Genomic DNA, 19898 nt, shown 5'->3' on the forward strand with positions numbered 1-19898 from the left:
TAGCTTGGACTTTTGAAGTCTTATGCATTGATTTCTATAGTAATTTTTTTTAATTGTCTATTTTCTTTTTTGCTATAAACAGATACCTCAGTCAGGATGTCTAACTTAGCTCCTTGAAACTCTGAATATTTGTTTTACTACCTGGAAACAGGAAGCCTATAGGCATGGCAGAGCATAGTAAAACTGATGTTTCTGATCTACTTTGTGTCATAGTAACTTCTTTAGGTGGAGTAGAAATTGCATTAGACTTGCAAGACTTGTGTCAGGCAGGAATGTTATTTAAACAGAAATTTAATTAAAAAGTTCAGCATAGTGCCTGTCTGTTAAGGCCTTTTCATTTCGTTATAGAAAGAGGACGTGTGATTTTATTATAGGAGGAAGACAGCTTGATTCATTTGCAATCTTCCAGTATCTCTCTCTCAGAACAAATGCAGCTGACTTGGGCTGTCGCTGGCGGGTAAATATTCCTTTCTTGTTCCCCAAAACACGTGTGACCCCTGTAGAGAAATGATAGAAGAAAGCAGTTATATACAAAATGCTCTTCTGTCCCCTATGGTGCACTGTTTCAACCTATGTTCTAAGTCAGGTTGAGTGGGAGAGACCTATGCTCTTACTTCTACACATCAGATACAGCAGGGAGCTTGGCAGATGCAATTTACTTCATCTTGGCAAGAACAACTGATAGAGCAGAGCAATATAGCTGCAATTCCTTGCACTTACAACTGGAAGTCAATGACAGTTAATTCAGGTATGTCCATTAACTCAATCAGTATTACATTTACAGCAGACTTCTGCCCTTAATGCCCCCTTCATTCACATGATGATGAAAATGCCAATTACCCATTGTTTGGCTGTTCTATCCTTCAGTGATGCCCACATCTTTTGCCTATTTCAGACTTGACAGGAAACTGGAGTTAGTGACTGCAACGTGCAGAGGGACTGGAACTGCGTATGTGTATGAAAATTTGTGCAAGTTTTTTCTGCTGTTCTGTTTGAACCTGTTAGTACTTTGCTGACTGCTTCCCTGTGCTGACTTAGTTTTTGGATACCTATGTTGGTGCTCTACAAGTTATTTTAAATGGTGTTGATCTGCCTGATGTTCTGACAGTGAACTGACAGTTCACTACCTTAACTTGCTGTAGGTGGTGTATGCATAATTGGTTCTTTCCTAGGTCTCCTCCTGAGCTCCAGCAGTCTGTGTTACTGCTCTGTAGTGCCCCATACTTCATAAATGCACTTACCTTAACTGTGGGATGTGTCACAGTAGACCATTGTCAACCAGTGTGATATCTGCTCCTCCATTGCTAAACCTCTACACCAAGTTAATAATACATTCATTGATGGTGCTGCATTATTAAGTGCAGTAGCTGATGAAATGTGAAGCAAGACACTTTCCCCTAAAGCTAATTGAAGCTCTGACTTGAGGAAAGAGATGTAATCTGTGTCTGCTTAGAAGCTTCCCTTGTGTCCTCCTGCATTGGCCCACGTTCTGGCTAGCATCTCTGCAGCTGGAAGAGCTGGGAGCTCAGGCCAGAAAAAGAGAATGCATGAAGCACAGAAGGACCTTCCCTCCTGGCTCTAGTCACACTGAGCTATGTCACAGAAACCAGCTGTGTTCTGTCCCCAAAAGCAGAGGGTCCCTTTGTCCCACCCTGCAACACAGGATTCTTTCTGTGTGTCATAAACCATTTTACACTTGCAGGGAGAATGGAGAGTTGTTCAGAGCAGAAATACAAGCTTACCTTGATTAGTCATGAAGTCAGCAAAGTTCCAGATGAGTTCCCCAATCACATACTCTTTCCTCTTTTTGTCAAAAACAGAATGGTACTCTTTCAGCATAGCTTTCTGATACTCCTCGCTGAACATAACAGGTGGATCCTACAGCCAGGAAAGAGAGGTGACTTTGAATGAAGGTGACAGTTCACCTCAGCAGAGGCTCCAAACATTAATTTCCCATTTATTGGAGACCTGCTTCCTAAAGACAAGTTTTACAGTTTGAGCTTTTCATTGCTGCTGCATCAGCAGTGGTTATTTACTGAAGATTAGCAACTACTGAAATTGTGAGAGGAAACAAAATGTAATGCCAAGTTTACCTGGGGGAATGTATGTGGTTTTGCTTTATTAGTGGTGCTTTATTGTGAAAGGTAGAGGAGTGCCATCCCTTTGTATGGGGGATGGCACTGTGATGTGGATGTTCCATCTTCCAATTAGGCATTTTCTGCAAATGCCAAAGTACAGACTCAGATTTAAATCTTCTTTGAGAGGTATACATGCTGTAAGTTTGACAGTTAGCTATATCTTGAGTGCCAGAATGATGAATTATAAAGGGAAACACACTGTAGTTTAGGACTGTTACTGTTATTATTTATATTTTACACATGGAGTGCAGCTATACCAGCAGTTGGAGCTGTTGGGAAGTGGGAAATTTACCTAGGGGAAAATCAAGGAGAGAACAGCTTCAGCATGTGTAACACTTACACTGTGGAGCCCAGGAACAGAGTCGGCTCCGTATTCACTCTGGATAATGGGTTTCTGGTAGGCTTTATACCAGTTCTCAAACTGTGCTGTGAGTTGCAGTGGAATAACTTCCAGATGGCCTGGATCATGGTACCAGGAGAAATAGCTGTTCACACAGATTACATCCACATAAGGAGCCTGCAAAAAAACAAACACACAAGGTGGGAGCGTTTTGTCACAGAGCTCCATGTATGCAAACACTCATACACTAAATCCTCATTTGGGTGCACTTCATGATGTGTTTCCCATGAAGGAAACTTAAAAGAAGTTAAATTTTACAAGGTAATGTTGTATTAATTTGGCATTTCTTTACAGTCTTAAGCCACAGTAAAAATGTTAAACAAGATTAACTTATTTTATCCTTAGGTTTGTTACGAGTTCTGGTGTTTCCAAGATGTCTCTGGCTTGCTGGTACATTTAGACATACTTATTGAGTATTGGAATGTGATGGTCAATTAAGTAGTCAATTATTTTGACTAGCAACTAAATTGTGCATCAATGGTGCAATACTAAAGTAAGCATTCTGCAAGTTCTATGCCATTTCTACCACACGGGCAGTATGATAAAAGGGCACAAAGCCTACTAAAGACAAAGTGATGTTGTATGTAACTTGTTCAATGTCCTCTTAACATGTTTTGTAATAAAAAAAAAGTTCTAATATCACAGCAGTGTATTTGGTTTCGTTTTCCTTGTGTCTCCCCAAGGTAGTCAGAATATGCCAGTAGGGTTGGGAAGGGACATTGTGTGTGCACCTGATGCAACAGCAATATCCAAGAGCAAATACTTGCTCGTTACCTTTGAAACTAAGGTCACTGGGGCTTTTTCCTGTGGGTGGGGAGTTTCAGAAGGCCGTTCCTGCTAACTGTAGGACAGCTTCAAAGAAATGCTGAGTATAGCGTGGACAGGTGGTGGTACTATCGTGTACATGCTAACCTACAAACTCACCTGCCCGGAGTGCTTCTTGTACAGTAGTGACACAAAGTATTATAAAATACTAAAAGTGACATGGGAACTACCACTGAGATCTTTGTGTGTGTTTTACAGATCCTTGATTCATACTCTGGCCTGCTTAAGGCACAGACAGCCAAGAAGATGACCTTTTGGCTAATTGCACAGCTACCAGCCTGGAGTTACGAAGCTGAACTTGGGCTGGAAGTGCTTTCAGACTAGTCAACATTAACAGACATCTGCCAAAGACTAACTAGTGCCGTTTAAAGAAGGAATTTAAGACAGTTTCCTTCTTTAGATTTCCATAAAAGCTGTTAGAGGTTCTAGAGGGCTTAAGCTTTAGTTTAATTGCAAATGGGAATCCTGAGCTTTAATAGATGAGATAACTGGGACAGCAAAGCATCACAGTGTTAACAGAATCCAGGGGACTGATTACATACTCCACTTAATACCAAGACCTGTTCTCTTGCAGGTTTTTTTAGCTGACTTTCTACTACGTTATAAAGCACTTTGTGCTGGGAACTAAAATGTAAGTTTTCTTCTCCCTCTTTTTCATAAGTATCTTCAGTAGGTTTGACAAGAGGAAGGACTGAAAAGGAACTGGGAAGAAATTTAACAAATCAATTACAAAAAAGACAGAAATAAAGTAAACTTACACCATGATCAACAGCATAGTTAGTATCAGTCACAAACGTTACAGGTCTGGAGGGATCCAGGGCTTTAGTGTGAGCTATCAGTGTCCTGTTTATAAACAATAAAACGAGTTCAGCAACAGGCCAAGAATAAACTCGCTTTTCCAAGCTCCCCATCCTTCTGCTCCCTCAGACATTTGGAGCTGCTTTCAATTTTGTAGGCAGAGAGTTTTTAATCAGTCAGGATCCTGCAGTATTTACTTATCTGATACAACTGTGGGTATGTTTGTCTAAAAACACTGTGCCGTAACCTTATGCTACAACAGCCACAGCCTGGCTGCTATTAAGGAAACCCTTAATGAGGGAAAGGAGAGAATGGGAGGGTGAAGTTCTGCAGCTACGTCAGCACTGCAGAAGGGTGGTGGATCATTTTGGGGAAAGGAAAATTCACACTTCTCCCTGAATGCACTTAGAGCCATCAGTGACAGTCTCCTACCCCCACTGCAGGGTTATTCTTGGCTATCAAAGGTTAAATCTCTTCAAAATAAAACCAAAGGGTCTGTGGGGACACAAAGCAGTGGCTTTGAAGTAGGGTGTCACTAACACCCACAAATAATGAACACAACTGAAGAACCTTGTCTACAGAATTAAAGACCACATACTTTATACCTTTACAGTAACTCTCAGACTGAGCATTTAGAATTCAGCTTTCTTAGGTAACGGTGTAACCTGTTCCCTTCAGGTCTGCTTTTGCTTGACCCTTGTCTCAAGAAGAGATGCTCAGACCAAACGGACTCCTGGCAGTTTTGCAGAGGTTTACTCATTCAGAAACAACAGGTGAGACCACTATGTGTTTCTGAACACTGGTTCACCATATGCTGTAGTTACACTTTCAGTTTGCATCTGTGGGTTACCTCCCTGTGCCATCTCAAAGCATGAAGGTACACCTCTTGCCTAGATTCAAGCCTCGGCTCTGTGCACAAGCACTTACTTGAAGTAGTAAGCTGCTGGGGGCAGCTCTGCTGCTGGCTCGTTGGCTACTGACCACATCACAACTGAGGGCCTGTTCTTATCCCTGCGGATCAGCTCCTCCATCACAATGAGATGATGCTGCAGTGATTTGTTCCCGAAGCTCTCACTTAAAAGGAAACAAGATTAGGTGAGGATATAAAAATCACAGACAAGTTGTTCCAGGGGAGGCTCAGGTTGGATATCAGGAGCAATTTCTTCTCTGAAAGAGCAGTGATGCATTGGCATAGCTGCCCAAGGAATAGGGGGGAGTCCCCAATCCTTGGAGGTGTTCCTGAACTGTGGAGATGTGGCACTGAGGGATGTGGTCAGTGGGCAGCACTGGTGGTAGATGGACAGTTGGACAAGATGATCTTAGAGGTCTTTTCCAATCTTAATGATTCTATGATTCCATATGGAAATGGAATGGACAACTCAAGCCTTGGTGGTATGTAAGCACTGATGTGCACTGAAACTGAATACGGCTTCTGCCTAATAAGGCAAATATCCCCAAGGATATATCTCCAAAGGCTGCTGCACAGTTCAGGGCCGTGGCTTGGGCTCACTAACTGAGCCAGGTCTGATGACACAACAGCCATGAGGCAGAACGCCCTCTGGTTGCACAACCTCAGTGGGCAGACGTGGCACGGGGGGGAGGCTCTGAAACGACAGGCTGATTTCTAAACAGAGCAAAGTGCCTTCATTATCAGGGTGTTAACGAGCTTCGGGGTGGGAGGGGGAAGCTGTGGGAGTAAAGACACGAGGGGGAACGGTGCTTTGTGCTCTGCTTACGGCATCTTGATCCCCACTCCCGGGCACTCATCGATCACCACGATGCCATAGGCATCACACAGGTCCATGATCTCCTCAGCGTAGGGGTAGTGGCTGGTGCGGAAGGAGTTTGCCCCCAGCCAGCGCAGCAGGTTGAAATCCTTCACAATCAGTGCCCAGTCCAGGCCTTTGCCACGAATCTGAGGGGGAACAACAAATCAAACCATGCTGCGTGGCGGGGCCGTGCCTCACAGATCCACGGCTCAAAGCTCCTTCCCATCTGAGCGCAGGGAAGCGCTATTTCTGTTTGCCTGGAAGCAGTATCCTGGGCTCAGCTGCACACTGGGAGATGAATGTCACAGCCGTGGTGGCACAGTGAGGCGACCCCGCACTTACATCCGCGTCCTCGTGCTTGTTGACCCCGTGGAAGTAGAAGGGCTTCCCGTTGATGAGGAACTGCGTGCTGGTGACGTGAACGGTGCGGATGCCAACCGGCAGCGTGTAGACGTCCTCCTGCAGCACGCCGTTGGCCTGCGCCTGCATTGTCACCTGGGTTCCCAAAGGGAAGGTGTGTGTGAGGTGCTGGGGGTGGCAGGGATTCCCTTGTCTTCCTCAGCTCGTGCACAGGGCCCACCCGTGCCCCAGCACCACTCCTGCAGGCCCTGGCTCCCTTCACGAGGGAAGATGCAAAGGAAGCTGGGGAGGCTGGAGGATACAAAACGAGGCACACAGCTGCACCAAAAAGCTTCGGTTCAGTTTCCCCTCACCCATCCACGCCATCTCACTGCCATAGGCGGTCTCTTTTCCCCCGTGCCTCGACACCAGGCAATGCCTGAAATGCCACCTGCTTGCAAGAGACACAGATGTGAGCCTCAGGAAGCTCACAGCCACTCATCTTCCCTCGTTTCTGCATCTCAGTGTCACTGCTCACCCCTGGCTCAGAGTCCTCCAGGCTCTTTCTATGGATTCTGCACTGTTGTATCATGGAGTGGGAAGAAAGCTCATTGCATGGCAATAGATGTGAAAGAGGAGCTCAGCCTGCTTCCCAGAGACTCTACCCTCCGTTATGCAGCATCTCCTCCCTTGTATGGTTTCAAACAGTCCTTCTGCAGGACACAGATCAGGCCGTAAATGTGAGAGGCAATCACCTGAGAGTACATGCACACGCTCCAGGCATGCGCTGCTCTTCTCACCTCCGACCCTCCCACTCAGCATCCAGAGCTTGATTTGATTACAAAATAATTAGTAAAGCCATTCTAGTGATGCGAACAGGATCCAGGGGAGAGCAAAAATAAGAAAGGTGTGGTCGTACAGCAGTTCCTTAACGCTAGTATACAGCAAGAAGCAATGCACACAGAAAGGAAGAGGTGTTACCTCTAAGAAGTAGCGGTATCCAGGGCTCTCGTGCATCAGATAAGGCCACCACAGGTTTGGATTTGGCACTTCTAACTCTCCAGATGGCCCATCGCCTGTAGCAACCACTTTCCCCTCTTGGTCACGTAAACTCAGAGACAAGGAATAGAGTTCGCTGCCAACTACCGATATCTGATATTGCACCATTGCTGGTTCAAAGGACAACAAAACACAATCAGAGACTGGCATGAAAGGCAGAATACGTACATCACGTGTGGGAGGGTTTTCACATGCAGCAGAATTAAATAGCAAGGGAAAACAGCAACAACAATAGAAAGGTACAAATTATAACAAGCATGACCTGTCTGTCTTGAGGTCCAGAAGTTTCCAGGCAGATTTGTACATCAATAATATCTGTTACTTAGATAGAATCCTGCTTTAAGTGGCAGAAACACTGCCCTTGCTGAGGAACCCCACTTCTAGAAACACCCGGCTGTCCTCTCACTTTAACAGTAGTGTCTTGTGAGAACTTCCTTTTTCTTATTGCTTCTATTAATTTATTTTTAATCAGCAACTGCTGAGCTGTGTGCTAGGGCAACTAAGGTTAAAAAGAAAGCCACTACAAAACAAATTCAATTGGGCCTTTGCAAGTTATTTCTTTTACTGCCCTTGTCATCTCCATTTGGAGCTGGAGGAAGCTGCTGTAATTGCTCTGAACCTACCAACATTCTCTGATGAAGTGGTTGTCACAGTAATATCATCTATGTAGACAGAAGGAGTGGTGTAAAGCACAACCGGACGGTGGATTCCAGCATAATTAAAGAAATCAAACCTGATGTTCTGTACAAAATAGTTCTTGGGATACCTGAGTGAGCAAGACAGGAAAAATGGCTGCATTATGTTTCCATACACAAGAACCGAAGGCAGTATATGGATGCTAGCAACGTGCAGGTAGAACAGACTTTACAGGATGGATCTGTATTTCAGCAGTGCTACTGATGCTATGCTGAAGGGCTTTACCAGTTAACAAACATCTACTGCACTGAATGGGTTTGATCCTTCAGGATAGCAGGTGCTTGCACTTCCAGCTGAACTCAAGCTTCTCAATCTGCCATTGATTCAGCTTGGCAAATCGCTTAATCTCAGTTCCCTGTGTATAAAACAGATGCAACAGTTCAGTATTTCTTCCTCATGGCACTGAAGCTTAAACTTCTCACTGCTTGACTGATGCACTTGGGTCAAAACACAACCCATGCTCTTCTAAGTTGCACAGAGGGTCTCATGAGACAGCAGCTTGAATAAATCCCCATTCCCTCACCCCTGGGTTAACCTCCCAGTACAGCACTTCAGCAGCTCACCTTGTTTTGTCATTCATGTACTGAATTGACCCCGGGGGCAGAGTGTGTGGAGTCAGAGTGTTGTTCAGTGCAACAGTGACGCGGCAGGGAACCCCCGGGCTGCGCTGCACAATCCTGCTTATATCTGCTTCAAAAGGGAGGTGGCCGCCTTCGTGCTCCACCACCTGCACTCCATTCACCCACTGCAACCAAGAAGTAGGGTTCAGACTTAGCAGCAGTCGTAGCAGCAAGAAGGGAAGGAGCACAGTGATGGGCAGTTGGGATTTTAGTGCAGCATGACCTTGGAAACACAAGCACAACCATCCATGCAACGTACCACGATGGAGTAGTAGTGGGCGCTGCCAAACCGGAGCACCACCCTGAAGTCGTCCTGCAGCCAACGCTGAGGAAGCAGCACCTCTTTCTCATACCACACCCAGCCGATGTAGTTCTCCAAGTGGGGGTCCTGAGTGATGTCATTGAAGCTGGCAGGCACTGGCATGTCGATAACGGGACCGGTCTGGCAGGAATTGAACAGAAAGGGAAGGAACCAATCATTAAAAAGAAGCTCTACCGTTTGGTTATGCAGCCTGTACTGCTGGAGGTATCCCCTTCCACTGACATCTCCCCAAGTGGAAATACTTGGAAGAACTTGCCTAGAAACGAGCATGCTCTGTCCTAGACAAGTCCTGCTTATTAGTGAGCCCCATTCCTGCAGGATGAAACTGCTATCTTTCCCCTCCTGAAATGCTTTCATGAACAGCTTTGGTACTGCACAGACAGAAGGGACAGGGGGAAGTACCCAGGTGCTGCACAGCCTGAGATGCCCCACAAGGTGCATCTTACACAGCTCCAGCAGTTCAGTGCTCAGTGCTGCAGTGTCAGCTCCCTGCCCTGGGTGCAGCAGCATGCCAGGCTGTGAGCTGCAATGTGACAGCAGCAGAAGCTGGGGACATTTCATGCTAGTGCCCCCAAGGAAGCACTGTTTATGCCCCTTTACATGGGCTGAGTGGGCTTTCTCACTCTACAAGCAATTGCCATAGTGGCAATTCATTTTCTTGTTATTAATATAAGGATTACAGGCAGGCAGTGTTGTAATGCATGTAACATCTTGGTAACCGGATGCCATGACACAACTGAGCCATTCATTTTTAGCACCTGCTGCACTCGTGATGTTGCACACAGCTGGAGAGCTTCCCCTTTCCACGATGGGTGAAACAAGGAAGGCCCAGGGATGAGCTCCATGTGTGGGGCTGACTCAGTACTCACTTGTATGGCACTGAAGAGAAACGCAACCTTTAGCAGACATCACAAAGTCCTAACAGGGAAACAAGGACTCAGGATGAAGCGGACTTTATAGCACCTGGTGCTAGGAAACCATTGGCCACAATGCATGTTTCCTCAAAGGAGTTTCTCTGGGTGCCTACCTGTGCAATCTGGGCCAGGGAGCCGCTCTGGCAGGGGGGTTGGACTTGATGTCATCTCTGGAGGTCCCTTTCAACCTCTACAATACTTAGTGCACTCTTCAGCCCCCACCACGGGCACAGCCTGGGATCCCTCTCCCCTGGCTCCTTCCCGGCACAACGCAGCCCTGCCCTCCTCCCACAGCGAGGCCAAAAACCGCCCAAAGAACTGAAAGGGGAAGGTCGGACCTTCCAGCTCAGACATAATCACTGCGCAGACGGCGAACCGTAGTTCACCTAACAGCAGATCCAAGTTACACCGCAGCCTCTTTACCCGCTCCCAGCCACCTCGCAAGGTGCAGCTGCCGGCGGCGATGAGAACGGAAGGGAAACGGAACAACGCGCTGCCCCCGGGCACGCAGTCCCCCCCGGCCCCGCGCTACCTGCCGGAGCGGCTGCCGGTACCAGCGCTGCGTGAAGCCGGCGTCCCGGCCCGGAGAGAAGTCGGCGCGGAAGCTCCAGATTCCTCCGAGCTCCTTCAGCTCGCGGGAGGGGCTCTCGCGGGGGTACAGCATGCCGCCCATCACGGCCCCCGCCCGCCCGGCCGCCGTCCCCAGCAGCAGCACGAGCAGCGGCACGCGGCATCGGCCCGGCACTCGGCGCGGCGCCGCCGCCGCCATCTTGGTTGTGGGCAGCGCCCGGCCGGGCCGAGGGGGCGTGGCTGCCGAGTACAGGGCCGGGGTGGGGGAGGGGCGCGGGGATGGGGAGAGCCGCGGTGGCCGTCGAGCGACGAGAAGTCCTGAGGCATTTTATTCCTCTTTTCTTATCGCAGTTAGCCTGCTCCCACTTGGACTTGGTGAGGCTCAGGCGCTTTGTCTGCATGCCCGGGGCCTCCCAAGTGCTCTGCTTGTCATCTCTTCTGCATGTTTATTGCTTGCAGCTTTGGAATAAGGAATCTCCCATGTCTGTGCCATATAGGTCACGCTCCGAAATGCTGCTTAATCCTTCCCAAAAGCCATTTCTTGTTGTAAGTGATAGCCACGCAGTGTAGAATTGCCTATGAAAACGTGCAGGATTTGAGGATGCTGCCTGCTGCAGGAGCAAGAGCAACAGATCTTGCTAACATTGCTGCTGCTGCACTGGTTCTGTCTCTGTGCATCTCGTATCTCTTACAAATTATTGCCACGCTATAGTGTATTTTTCAGCAGTTTCACTGGATATCAAGTGGTTTTGCTGGTTAACAGGAGTGAAGGCTTTCTGATTACCACAGCAGTTACAGTGCTCTTTTTTTCTCTGGTCCCTTTCAGAGACTGAAGAATTGTTTGAAACCACTAGTGAGGAGCAAGCTGATGCAGGTCCCCCACGTCGCTTCAGGGCCTGCTGCCACCATGGCTGTGCTGTGCAGGGCCTCACCCATCCCTCCCTGCCTCGTGTCCGCAGCCAGGTAATAGGTGGCTTGCTGCAAGGAGATCCACTGTCACCGCCTGCGCTGCTGGCACCGTATCTAAGGGTGCAAATCTCTGACTCTCCTGTGTTCCCTCCAATGCCTGATACAGATGTCAACATTCCTCCTGCTACAGGGGATGGAAGATCTTATGGTCCACCCTCCCATCTCATTGGGGAGGCACCTGTGCACTTGTTCAGTGAGCTGTACCATTCCCCCTGGCATTTGTAAAAGGAATGTCCAAAAAAGGAGCTTAGGGGCATCATTTGATGAGGTGATATATTTGGACTCAGTCATGGTACCAAGGGGTGTTCCTGTTGAATTCAAGGCAAGAAATCAAATCACTGCAGGGTCTCAGTCACTGTTTTGGTGGGTGACTATTAACAGGAATGTAGATTGGATTAACTATGTCTGTTATAAGTGATTTATAACTTATACACAGAGTGCAATAAAGGGAATTGCAGAGCAATGAGATGCCACGAGTAGGATGGCCTGGGAAAATAGGATTGGCCAAACTATGAGCCCAGCTGAAAAAGGGGGAGTGTGCAATGTTGGGTACCCGTTGTTGTACCTTCACCCCAGTAACACAGCTCCAGATGGCACAAGAACTGAGGCATGACAGGGGCTCACCACCCTTGCTGATGAGCTGGCAGAAAATTCAGGAGCAGATACCTCTATCACTGGATGCTTGGAGTCCTGGTTTGCTAACAGAAAGGGTCGACAGTCTCCGTGTTTACATCCTTGATTACAGCAGCAGGGTGGAATTGTAGGAGTGCAGTGTTGTTTCTGCATTAGAACGAAGAGAGCTTTTGATTTCATGGTCTGTGCTCCCATCTCGTGGCTTTTATCGGTACTACCAGTCCTATTCGGGGCTCTTTAGACTGCCTCGGGGGACTCTGATGGTCTTCATCACTCATCCTTTAAATGAATGTTCCACACTGACCTGTGCTCAGCAGATAATAAGTCATTGTAGTTGTGGTCCCTGGAATTAGGGAGGTGGAGCACCAGGCCTCCATTCCTCCCCCCACTGTCCCCATGTGCTGCCCCAGTCCCGGCAGGGGACGCCCTTCCTGTGGTGCCCACACAGGGCTGGGGAAGCGTGTGAAGAGAATCTTAGGCAAAGATGTCAGTGATAGCAGCAACTTTATTCATCGCTGCAGGAATGGGTGGGCACCCCCCACTGACAAGGGAGAAATTGTGCAGCTCCTCAGTGAAATCCATCCCTGGGTCTGATGCAGGTAAAGCCTCTCCTGGCACTCATTGGCTGAGCGTCTCAGGCTCACAATCTTCAGACACTGATGCTGCGTCACATTTCCATACAACGGCTGTTACCAATCCCATCATCTTCAGGTATTTCCTGTACCTTTTACAACGATGACAGTATTTTCAATAAATTATATGCTAGTCCTGTCCTGTCCCAAGCTCTCCCCTACTGTTATAATTACACTGCAGGTAATTATAAGCGCAGTAGGATGGCTGCATCTTGAGGACCTTGAGTTGCAGCAACGTGATGGAAGCGAAGTTGTGAGCTTGGTGCTGGTCACCCAGCCCTAAAGCGCAGTGCTGGGAGTCCTGAGCCATCCTCTGTGCAGAGTGAGCGGCTCCTGGAATGTTCTTTTGGGTGTGCCCTGATTCCTGGGTTCTGAGTGAGGTCACAGCCCGGCGGTGACAGTGTCCGGCAGACTGCGGCCACAGCAGCTGTCACAGGCACTGTGAATCTGGAGGCAGGATGTGTGCCACGCAGGGCTGCAGGGCACGCATGGGCCAGCAGATCCAGGAGCTGCGCAACATCATCACCTTGCAAGGTGCTGCTCTGCAGGGACAGCCCGTGCAAAGCTGAATGCGTGGGGACCTCGTGGGGAGTGGGGATGCGCGCGCTGGGTGGGGGTTACTGACCGTGGTGGGTTTGGGTGTTGGTCTCCTGCTTGGGACTCAAAGGAAATGGGTAACTACCACAGGGGACAGAATCTAGGGAGGCAGCACTAGGCCCGGTGTCCCATGTCTCTGCCTGAGCACTGTCCTTTGCCCACTGCCTCTGGGGCAGTGGAGGGGACTCGTGTTCAATGTGGGGCAGCAGCAGCACCTGCTATGATAGCACTAGCAGCTCTTTCACATCCTCCAGAGCAAGATGGGAAGTATTCCAGGCAGTTGGCCGAGGAAAAGCTGAGCAAAAAGAGCAGTCTGCTTTCCAAGCTGCGTGGGAGAGTGCAGGAGGACGTCCATGCACTGCACATTGCCCAGAAGGTAACTGCCGTTCCCAGCACGTGTGCCCCTCCTCCTCTGCTGGGTCTGTCCAGGAGCAACCAGCAGCCCCATAGAGCGGCAGCAGGCTGTGCCAGTCCCCAGACAGACACTGATGGATCTCTCTGCCCCTCTCCTGCCTGCAGCATGAGCAGCGTGTCACCTCAGAGGTTTGCGGGGCGCACAAGAACTTGTTGGGCAAAAGTGTGAAGGTAACAGGACAAAGTTCTCCCCCACTCAGCCCTGCCTGGGACTGAGCGTGTGCCAGTGTCCCCAGGTTCCCAGTGCTCTGGCTGTGCCCCGGGACGAGGTTCAGGCAGGTCGATGCCATGAGCTCCTGTGTGCCCATCCAGGAGGCCCTAGAGAAGATGCAGAGAAGCATCTTCTACCAAGTGAACACCTACAACGCGCTGCTGCACGAGGTGAGGCAGCGGATCCGGGCCTGGGATGCCCTGTGGCAGCAGCTGCAGGACCTCACGCTGGCAGGCAAGTTGCACCAGGAGCAATTGCAGGTACGCAGTCCCTTCCCAGGGCCGGCACTGCCCAGGCTCAGCGCGTCGCTTCACCCCACGTCCCACCCCGCAGAGGATTCGCCAGCTGGAGAACAGCGTGGAGAAGATGCACGTGAAAATCCACGCCGCGCAGAAGGTGACCGCGTCGTACCTGGTGCTGCGGGATGCCCTGAAGAGGGTGAGCTGCCCCTCGCTGTCCCCAGCGTGCCATAGGGCTGCTCCGTGGCTGGGATGTGATTGAGGACGTCCCGCTGAGGTTTGTTTGAGCCGTGGCTCAGTGGGTGACACGCGGTGGCTCTGTGTCCCAGGAGCTGTACTCTCTGCCTCTGCACCTGGAGCTGCTGCACGCGGTGGCCAGGGCGTACCACGGGGAAGCGCAGCACAGGGAGCTGGTGGCTGCAGATGCTGTCAAAGCCAGGGACATGGCCACGGCCAAGGTGAGAGCAGCCCCTGCAGGGGGTGTGCAGCTTCTTCTGGCTGTCAGCTGCCCTGGGGCCGGGGACAGCCCTCCGTGCCCGCTGTCCTCCCTGCTTTCCTACGCAGCCCCTTGACGCAGCAGTCCTCTCTGGCCATCTCGCAAGTCAGGCTGGCCGGCAGAAATCCTTCCCAGCTTTGACTTCCCCCTTCTCTTCATCTCTGCTGTGCTCCAGAAGGATCTAGACAGGCTGGAAGCACGGTACTTGGCAGAGGAGGAGGAACTGAGGCAGCGCTGCCTGGCAGCCCGGAAGGCGCAAGGCAACCGGCTGTGGTTCAGGCAGGCTGAGGAAAAGCACTTGAGAGCGGTGAGCGGGTGGCAGCTGGGGCAGGGCCGGGCAGGGCGGCAGCTCAGGGCCACCCTCCCCGGGTGCCAGCAGCGCAGGCGGTGACAGTGGATCTCCTTGCAGCATAGCCGCTCTGACCTCCATGCAGATGAAACCTCCCTGCTGCTAGAGGACTCAGAGTTGGGTGAGTACATGGCAGGGCACAGGGTTGAGCTCGGGTTCAGGGACCCAGAGGAGGAGGAGAAGGGTTCCTTCCCCCTTTGCCCTTCCTCCCACCCAGGCCCCCTGCAAGCCTCTAGGTCACAGCTAGAGCACGAAGCCTTTGTGATAGCAGAGGTGGAGAAGATCAAGGCTGCACTGCAGTGCTCCCGCGTCCAGGTAAGGGAACACCCCACCGCGGGCAAAAGCCATCTGCCAGCAGCCGTGCCCTCTGCTCGTGGGCTCATCCGAGGTGCTGTCCTCCTGGCTGAGCCCCCGAGCCGTCCCTCTGCAGGGCATCACCAGCAGGCTGCTGGCACAGCACGAGTCCACAGCAGTGCTGGAGCAGCAGCTCAGGGCATGCAAAGAGAAGCGGCAGGCCCTGATGGACACGCTGCGCGCGCTGGAGGTAGAGCTCGCCAGGCTCAAGTTCTGCGAGCCCCCAGGTCCTATCAGGTCGGTCCACCTGGGCAGCCTGTGCAGCACATTGGGGTATCTCTGCACACGGACACCCGGAGGGACACGTGTGGCTCTGTGCAGCTGCAGGAAACTGGAGGCAGAGCTGCGCGAGCGCCTGCAGCAGGAGGAGGCCCGGCTGGAGCAGGCACAAGCATTGTACCTGAGGCAGAAGGAGCTGCTGCTGCTCTTAGAGAACGGCATTGACAACCTCATTGCCCGTCTGCACAGCAATGCCATGCCTGAGCAGGTATGGGATGCACAGAGGAGCCACTGTGCGACCTCTCCCCGCAGCGTGAGCCATGGCAAGAATCATTTCGTTGGGGCACAGGATGGCTTGGCTTGGAAGGGATCTCCAAGGCCATCCAGTTCCAAGCCTCCTGCCACGGACCGGGTGTCTCCTGCCGGCTCAGGCTCACCCAAAGCAGCTCCTTGTTCCCATCATGGTTGTCCTTTTCTCTGCCCGCAGGATCTCTGCGTTGACTTCAAAGGAGTGGACGAGAAGCTGCAGTACTGCAGACAGAAGCTGCAGCACCTGGCCCAGCGCGTGGGCTCCCTGCCCGCCCACTGCTACAGCCCTGATGAGGACAACAAGGTGTATGGATGCTCTGTCCTTGCTCTGGTCTCTGGGGGTCTGTGTGTGGCTCTGTGGCCCATCCCGAGGTGTCCTCCCTGCTGGGAGGGTAGAGGTGGCCCTGGGGTAAGGCTGGGGCAGTGCTGGGCACTGCAGAGCGTCCCCTTCCCCAGAGGGACACCAAAGTGGGACACCCCTCACATTCTAACACCCACCTCACCTCCAGCAACTAACCCTATGTCTGTCACAGATTTTTGTGAAGGTCAGGGATTTATTGGAGAAAAGGACTGCGAAAGAGTCAAAGCTGATGACTCGCTCAAAGGACGTGGACTCTGGGCTGCAAGGTAGGAGAGCACAGCAGGGACGTGTCCCACGGCCGCTGCCCCAGCCCTGAGCACTCCTGGCTGTCCTGTGCTGCCCAGGTGTCCTCTGTGCCATCAGGCCCTGAGCCATGAGCTGTGTCTGTGTGCCAGGCTTGGGGGGAAGGAGATGGTTTTGGGGTTAGGGAAGAGCCAAGGCGGCTGGGAGTGGCATGGCAGAGGCAGCCCCGCAGCTCCCCTAAGCCCACTCCTCCCTGCTTTCTCCCTCAGATCCCTGCCATTTCCCATTTGAGGAGGACCAAGGACTAGTCCTGTCCCGGGATGGCATCAAGAAGCAGGGGCAGCGCCTGATAGACAGAAAGAAGAGAAGCAGCAAGAGGAAGTATTGACTGCTGCCCCAGAGCTTTTGATGCCTCAGTCCTTTTCTCTGCATGTTGAGTAAAGCACAGCTTTCTTATTCCTTCCAAGTATGTGGTACAGCTGGAAAAGGAGAGCGGGGAGGTGGTCCTGGCATGCTGCTCTCACCTACCTGGGGACAGATGGTGTTGGGAGCAGCTTTGCCAGCCGCAGCAAAACCACAGGTGGGCTGGCTGGCTGGCTTTCTTCCCCCTTCATCTTGGGGTGCCGTCACCTCTCCTGGACTCAGAGCTCCCCAAAAAGGCTCTGCAGGGAGCCAAGGGCACTGCTGGGGCAAGGGCACACGACCTACTCCTGCTGTCCATGGGCTCTGAGGCAGCTATGGGGAAACGTACAGCTGGAGAGGGTGGGGGACTCAGGATGGGGGTCTTGCAGTGGGGAGAAGGGTCTGGGGAAAAAGCAGACAATGGCCTCAGTCCAGAGTTGTCCACTCCCTTCTTGGACCTCTCATGCCTCCTCCCTTCTCTGCCGCCCCTCAACTCAGAGCCAAGTCCAGCCATCAGCTGAGGGCCTGGAGGTGACATCTTCTCCAATGACACCCGGGCAGCGTAGGCTGTATCACAGGCACCTGGCTCCCCCAGCAGGCATTTAGTTCTCTGCAAGCAAAGGTGCACCTACAGCGATGCTGCAAAAAGATGGTGCTGTTTCCCCAGTGACAACTGGCAACAGAGGCCTCCAGCAGTGAAGAGCCACAGCAGTCCCTGCAAGCAGCTCCGGCACTTTTAATCCTCTTGTGCCAAAATGAAGGTATGGGAGGGAGTGGGAAGGAACTGCAGACAGTGCCTTGGCTCCTGGATCATAAATCTGGATGCCCTGTGGCATAGAGCTGATGGGCAGGAGGACCTCGCAGGGTTGGTCCGGAAGATGGTGTAGTGCGTTCACTCGGCCTCTGGGAAGAAAGTCAGTGCTGAGTGGAAGTTCAGCAGCCACAGGGATAGCACAGACCACGCAAGGAGCAGAGATTTCCTTTCTCTCCCCTGAAGTGAGTCTTGCCTAAGGGTTGAAGGCAGCTCCAGCACAGCTGTCTGCAGACAGTGTCCAGTGTCGGTGCTGGCGAGGGACCTAAAATAGGACATCACAAATGCACATCAGACACTTGGCTGCACTCAAATCTCTCTGCCCTGGAATCCCTGGTGGGGAGGTTGGCTTCGGGTGGGTGTGGGTTTTTGTAATGATGTGATCAAAATCACGTGAAACACAGCAGAGCTGAGGGAAGGAATCTTACTCTTGCTGTATCTTACACTGACTCACGGATGGTGGCAAATGCTCGATGGGGGCGGTTACAGCAATGGGAACAAAATGTCTGGCAACGGAGAGGAAATCTATTTGGGCTGCTGAACTGTGGAAAGACTTTGCTGCCCAAATAAAGAATATGGTTATAAAGGTGCGTCACATAGATGCTCATGTGCTCAAGAGTCTGGATACTGAAGAGCAACAAAACAAAACAAAATCAGCTAGATTGAGCTGCCAAAGTTAAGGTAGTTCAAGTAGGGGCGGACTTAACTATAGATGCTATTGCACAGGTTATCCATGACTGTGACTCATGCGCCACAATTAAACAGGCTAAGAGGATGAAACCTCTCTGGCAGGAAGGGCAATGGCAAAAGTATAAATACGGGGAGGCGTGGCAGGTTGATTATATCACCTTGCCAGGAACTCGTGATGGTAAGCGTTACGTGCTTATCATGGTGGAGACAACCACTGGGTGGCTTGAAACATATGCTCTACCCCATGCTCCCACCCAAAACACCATCTTAGGCCTCGAGTAATAAGTTCTATAGTGATATGGCACAGCGGAAAGAATTCACTGCAGAAACAACATTCAATTCCCACAGCTGCCTGTGGCACTGACACATGGGTGCAGACAAGTCAGGTCAGCTGTATTTATTGAGACCATTCGTGGAGGAGTTAAATATATTTCCACTTCCTCTTGACAAATTTATAAACCTATACACTCTGTTTATTTGAATAAACATCTGTGACTGTTTCCAGAAACATCTGACATCGTTTTGAGGAAAAAAGATCCCTGGTGAAGAAACTTTTAATTCACAATTGCTATGGTGGGGGTCCTGCTACCAGAACCGTATCTATGGGAACACCTTTACAGCTTTCCTACTTCTTGCCACAAACTTCTCCCCTGCCCTGTCGTAACACAAAGACACGGACTTTACGGCTGTGTAGGAGTCACAACACAAAGCCACTTCACTCCAGACATGTGCAGTTGTCATGGTTTTATGATTTTTGGTATTGGTATTCCACATCATAACATCATGTAGTGCACTGAGAATTAAATAGTTAATGCTCCAACCCCATGGATCATCGATAGCTACAGGTATCATAGAATCACAGAATCACAGGGGTTGGAAGGGGCCTCAAGAGATCGAGTCCAACCCCCCTGACAAAGCAGTTCCCTACACCAGATCACACAGGTAGGCGTCCAGGTGGGTCTTGAATATCTCCAGAGAAGGAGACTCCACACCCCCCCTGTGCAGCCTGTGCCAGTGCTCCGTCACCCTCACCGTAAAGAAGTTCTTGTGCACATTCGTGCAGACCCTCCTGTGCTGCAGTTTCTGTCCGTTCCCCTTTGTCCTGTCTCCACACACCTCTGAAAAGAGTCTGGCCTCGCCACTTTGTCCCCCACACCTCAGATATATTTATAAACCTGGATCAGGTCCCCTCTCAGTCTTCTTTTCTCAAGGCTAAAGAGACCCAGTTCACTCCGCCTTTTTTCATAGGGGAGATCCCCCAGGCCCTTCCCCATCTTTGTGGCCCTGCGCTGCACTCTTCCCAAGAGATCCCTGTCTTTTTTATACTGGGGAGCCCAGAACTGGACACAGTACTCCAGATGAGGCCTCACCAGGGCAGAGTAGAGGGGGAGGATCACCTCCCTTGACCTGCTGGCCACGCTCTTTTTAATGCATCCCAGAATGCCATTGGCCCTCTTGGCCACGAGGGCACACTGCTGGCTCATGGTCAACCTGTCGTCCACCAGGACACCCAGGTCCC

The 19898-nt window shown here is 51.0% G+C and overlaps 2 protein-coding genes across 4 annotated transcripts; one reads left to right on the forward strand and one right to left on the reverse strand.

Moving 5' to 3' along the window:
- Positions 1 to 273: 273 nt before the first annotated feature.
- Positions 274 to 10649, reverse strand: GUSB (glucuronidase beta). Of its 3 annotated transcripts, XM_065731832.1 has the most exons (12): positions 10413 to 10649; positions 8904 to 9086; positions 8588 to 8769; positions 7952 to 8094; positions 7251 to 7438; positions 6273 to 6425; positions 5898 to 6076; positions 5089 to 5235; positions 4122 to 4206; positions 2479 to 2655; positions 1743 to 1878; positions 274 to 497 (listed from the first exon to the last, which is right to left on the reverse strand). In XM_065731832.1, exons 1-12 carry the CDS (start codon positions 10647 to 10649, stop codon positions 343 to 345), a joined length of 1965 nt encoding a protein of 654 aa, XP_065587904.1. In that variant the 3' UTR covers positions 274 to 342. The 3 variants fall into 3 exon arrangements, with proteins under 3 accessions (XP_065587904.1, XP_065587905.1, XP_065587906.1); XM_065731833.1 differs by lacking the exons at positions 8588 to 8769; positions 8904 to 9086; positions 10413 to 10649 and adding an exon at positions 8250 to 8568; XM_065731834.1 differs by lacking the exons at positions 7952 to 8094; positions 8904 to 9086; positions 10413 to 10649 and having other exon boundaries at positions 8588 to 8684.
- Positions 10650 to 13172: 2523 nt separating this feature from the next.
- On the forward strand, positions 13173 to 15880 carry LOC136045986 (coiled-coil domain-containing protein 183-like). The gene is made up of 12 exons (XM_065732226.1): positions 13173 to 13218; positions 13536 to 13657; positions 13801 to 13866; positions 14008 to 14166; positions 14240 to 14344; positions 14475 to 14603; positions 14817 to 14948; positions 15051 to 15111; positions 15208 to 15305; positions 15349 to 15581; positions 15666 to 15811; positions 15876 to 15880. Exons 1-12 carry the CDS (start codon positions 13173 to 13175, stop codon positions 15878 to 15880), a joined length of 1302 nt encoding a protein of 433 aa, XP_065588298.1.
- Positions 15881 to 19898: the final 4018 nt, after the last annotated feature.

The sequence above is a fragment of the Cyrtonyx montezumae genome, unplaced genomic scaffold (genome assembly GCF_038088225.1).
Source record: "Cyrtonyx montezumae isolate F1298 unplaced genomic scaffold, pur_monq_1.0 scaffold_15, whole genome shotgun sequence".
In the NCBI taxonomy this organism is placed as follows: domain Eukaryota; kingdom Metazoa; phylum Chordata; class Aves; order Galliformes; family Odontophoridae; genus Cyrtonyx; species Cyrtonyx montezumae.

Excerpts from the sequence above, each read along its gene's own strand:
- GUSB (XM_065731832.1), bottom strand. The coding sequence starts at position 10,649 with ATGGCGGCGGCGGCGCCGCGCCGAGTGCCGGGCCGATGCCGCGTGCCG. Across the intron at positions 7,439-7,951 it reads CACTTCATCAGAGAATGTTG|CAATGGTGCAATATCAGATA; the intron begins GTAGGTTCAGAG and ends CCTTTGAACCAG. Across the intron at positions 498-1,742 it reads TGACTTCATGACTAATCAAG|GGGTCACACGTGTTTTGGGG; the intron begins GTAAGCTTGTAT and ends ATTTCTCTACAG.
- LOC136045986 (XM_065732226.1), top strand. The coding sequence starts at position 13,173 with ATGGGCCAGCAGATCCAGGAGCTGCGCAACATCATCACCTTGCAAG. Across the intron at positions 13,867-14,007 it reads TGTTGGGCAAAAGTGTGAAG|GAGGCCCTAGAGAAGATGCA; the intron begins GTAACAGGACAA and ends GTGCCCATCCAG. Across the intron at positions 14,345-14,474 it reads TGCGGGATGCCCTGAAGAGG|GAGCTGTACTCTCTGCCTCT; the intron begins GTGAGCTGCCCC and ends TCTGTGTCCCAG.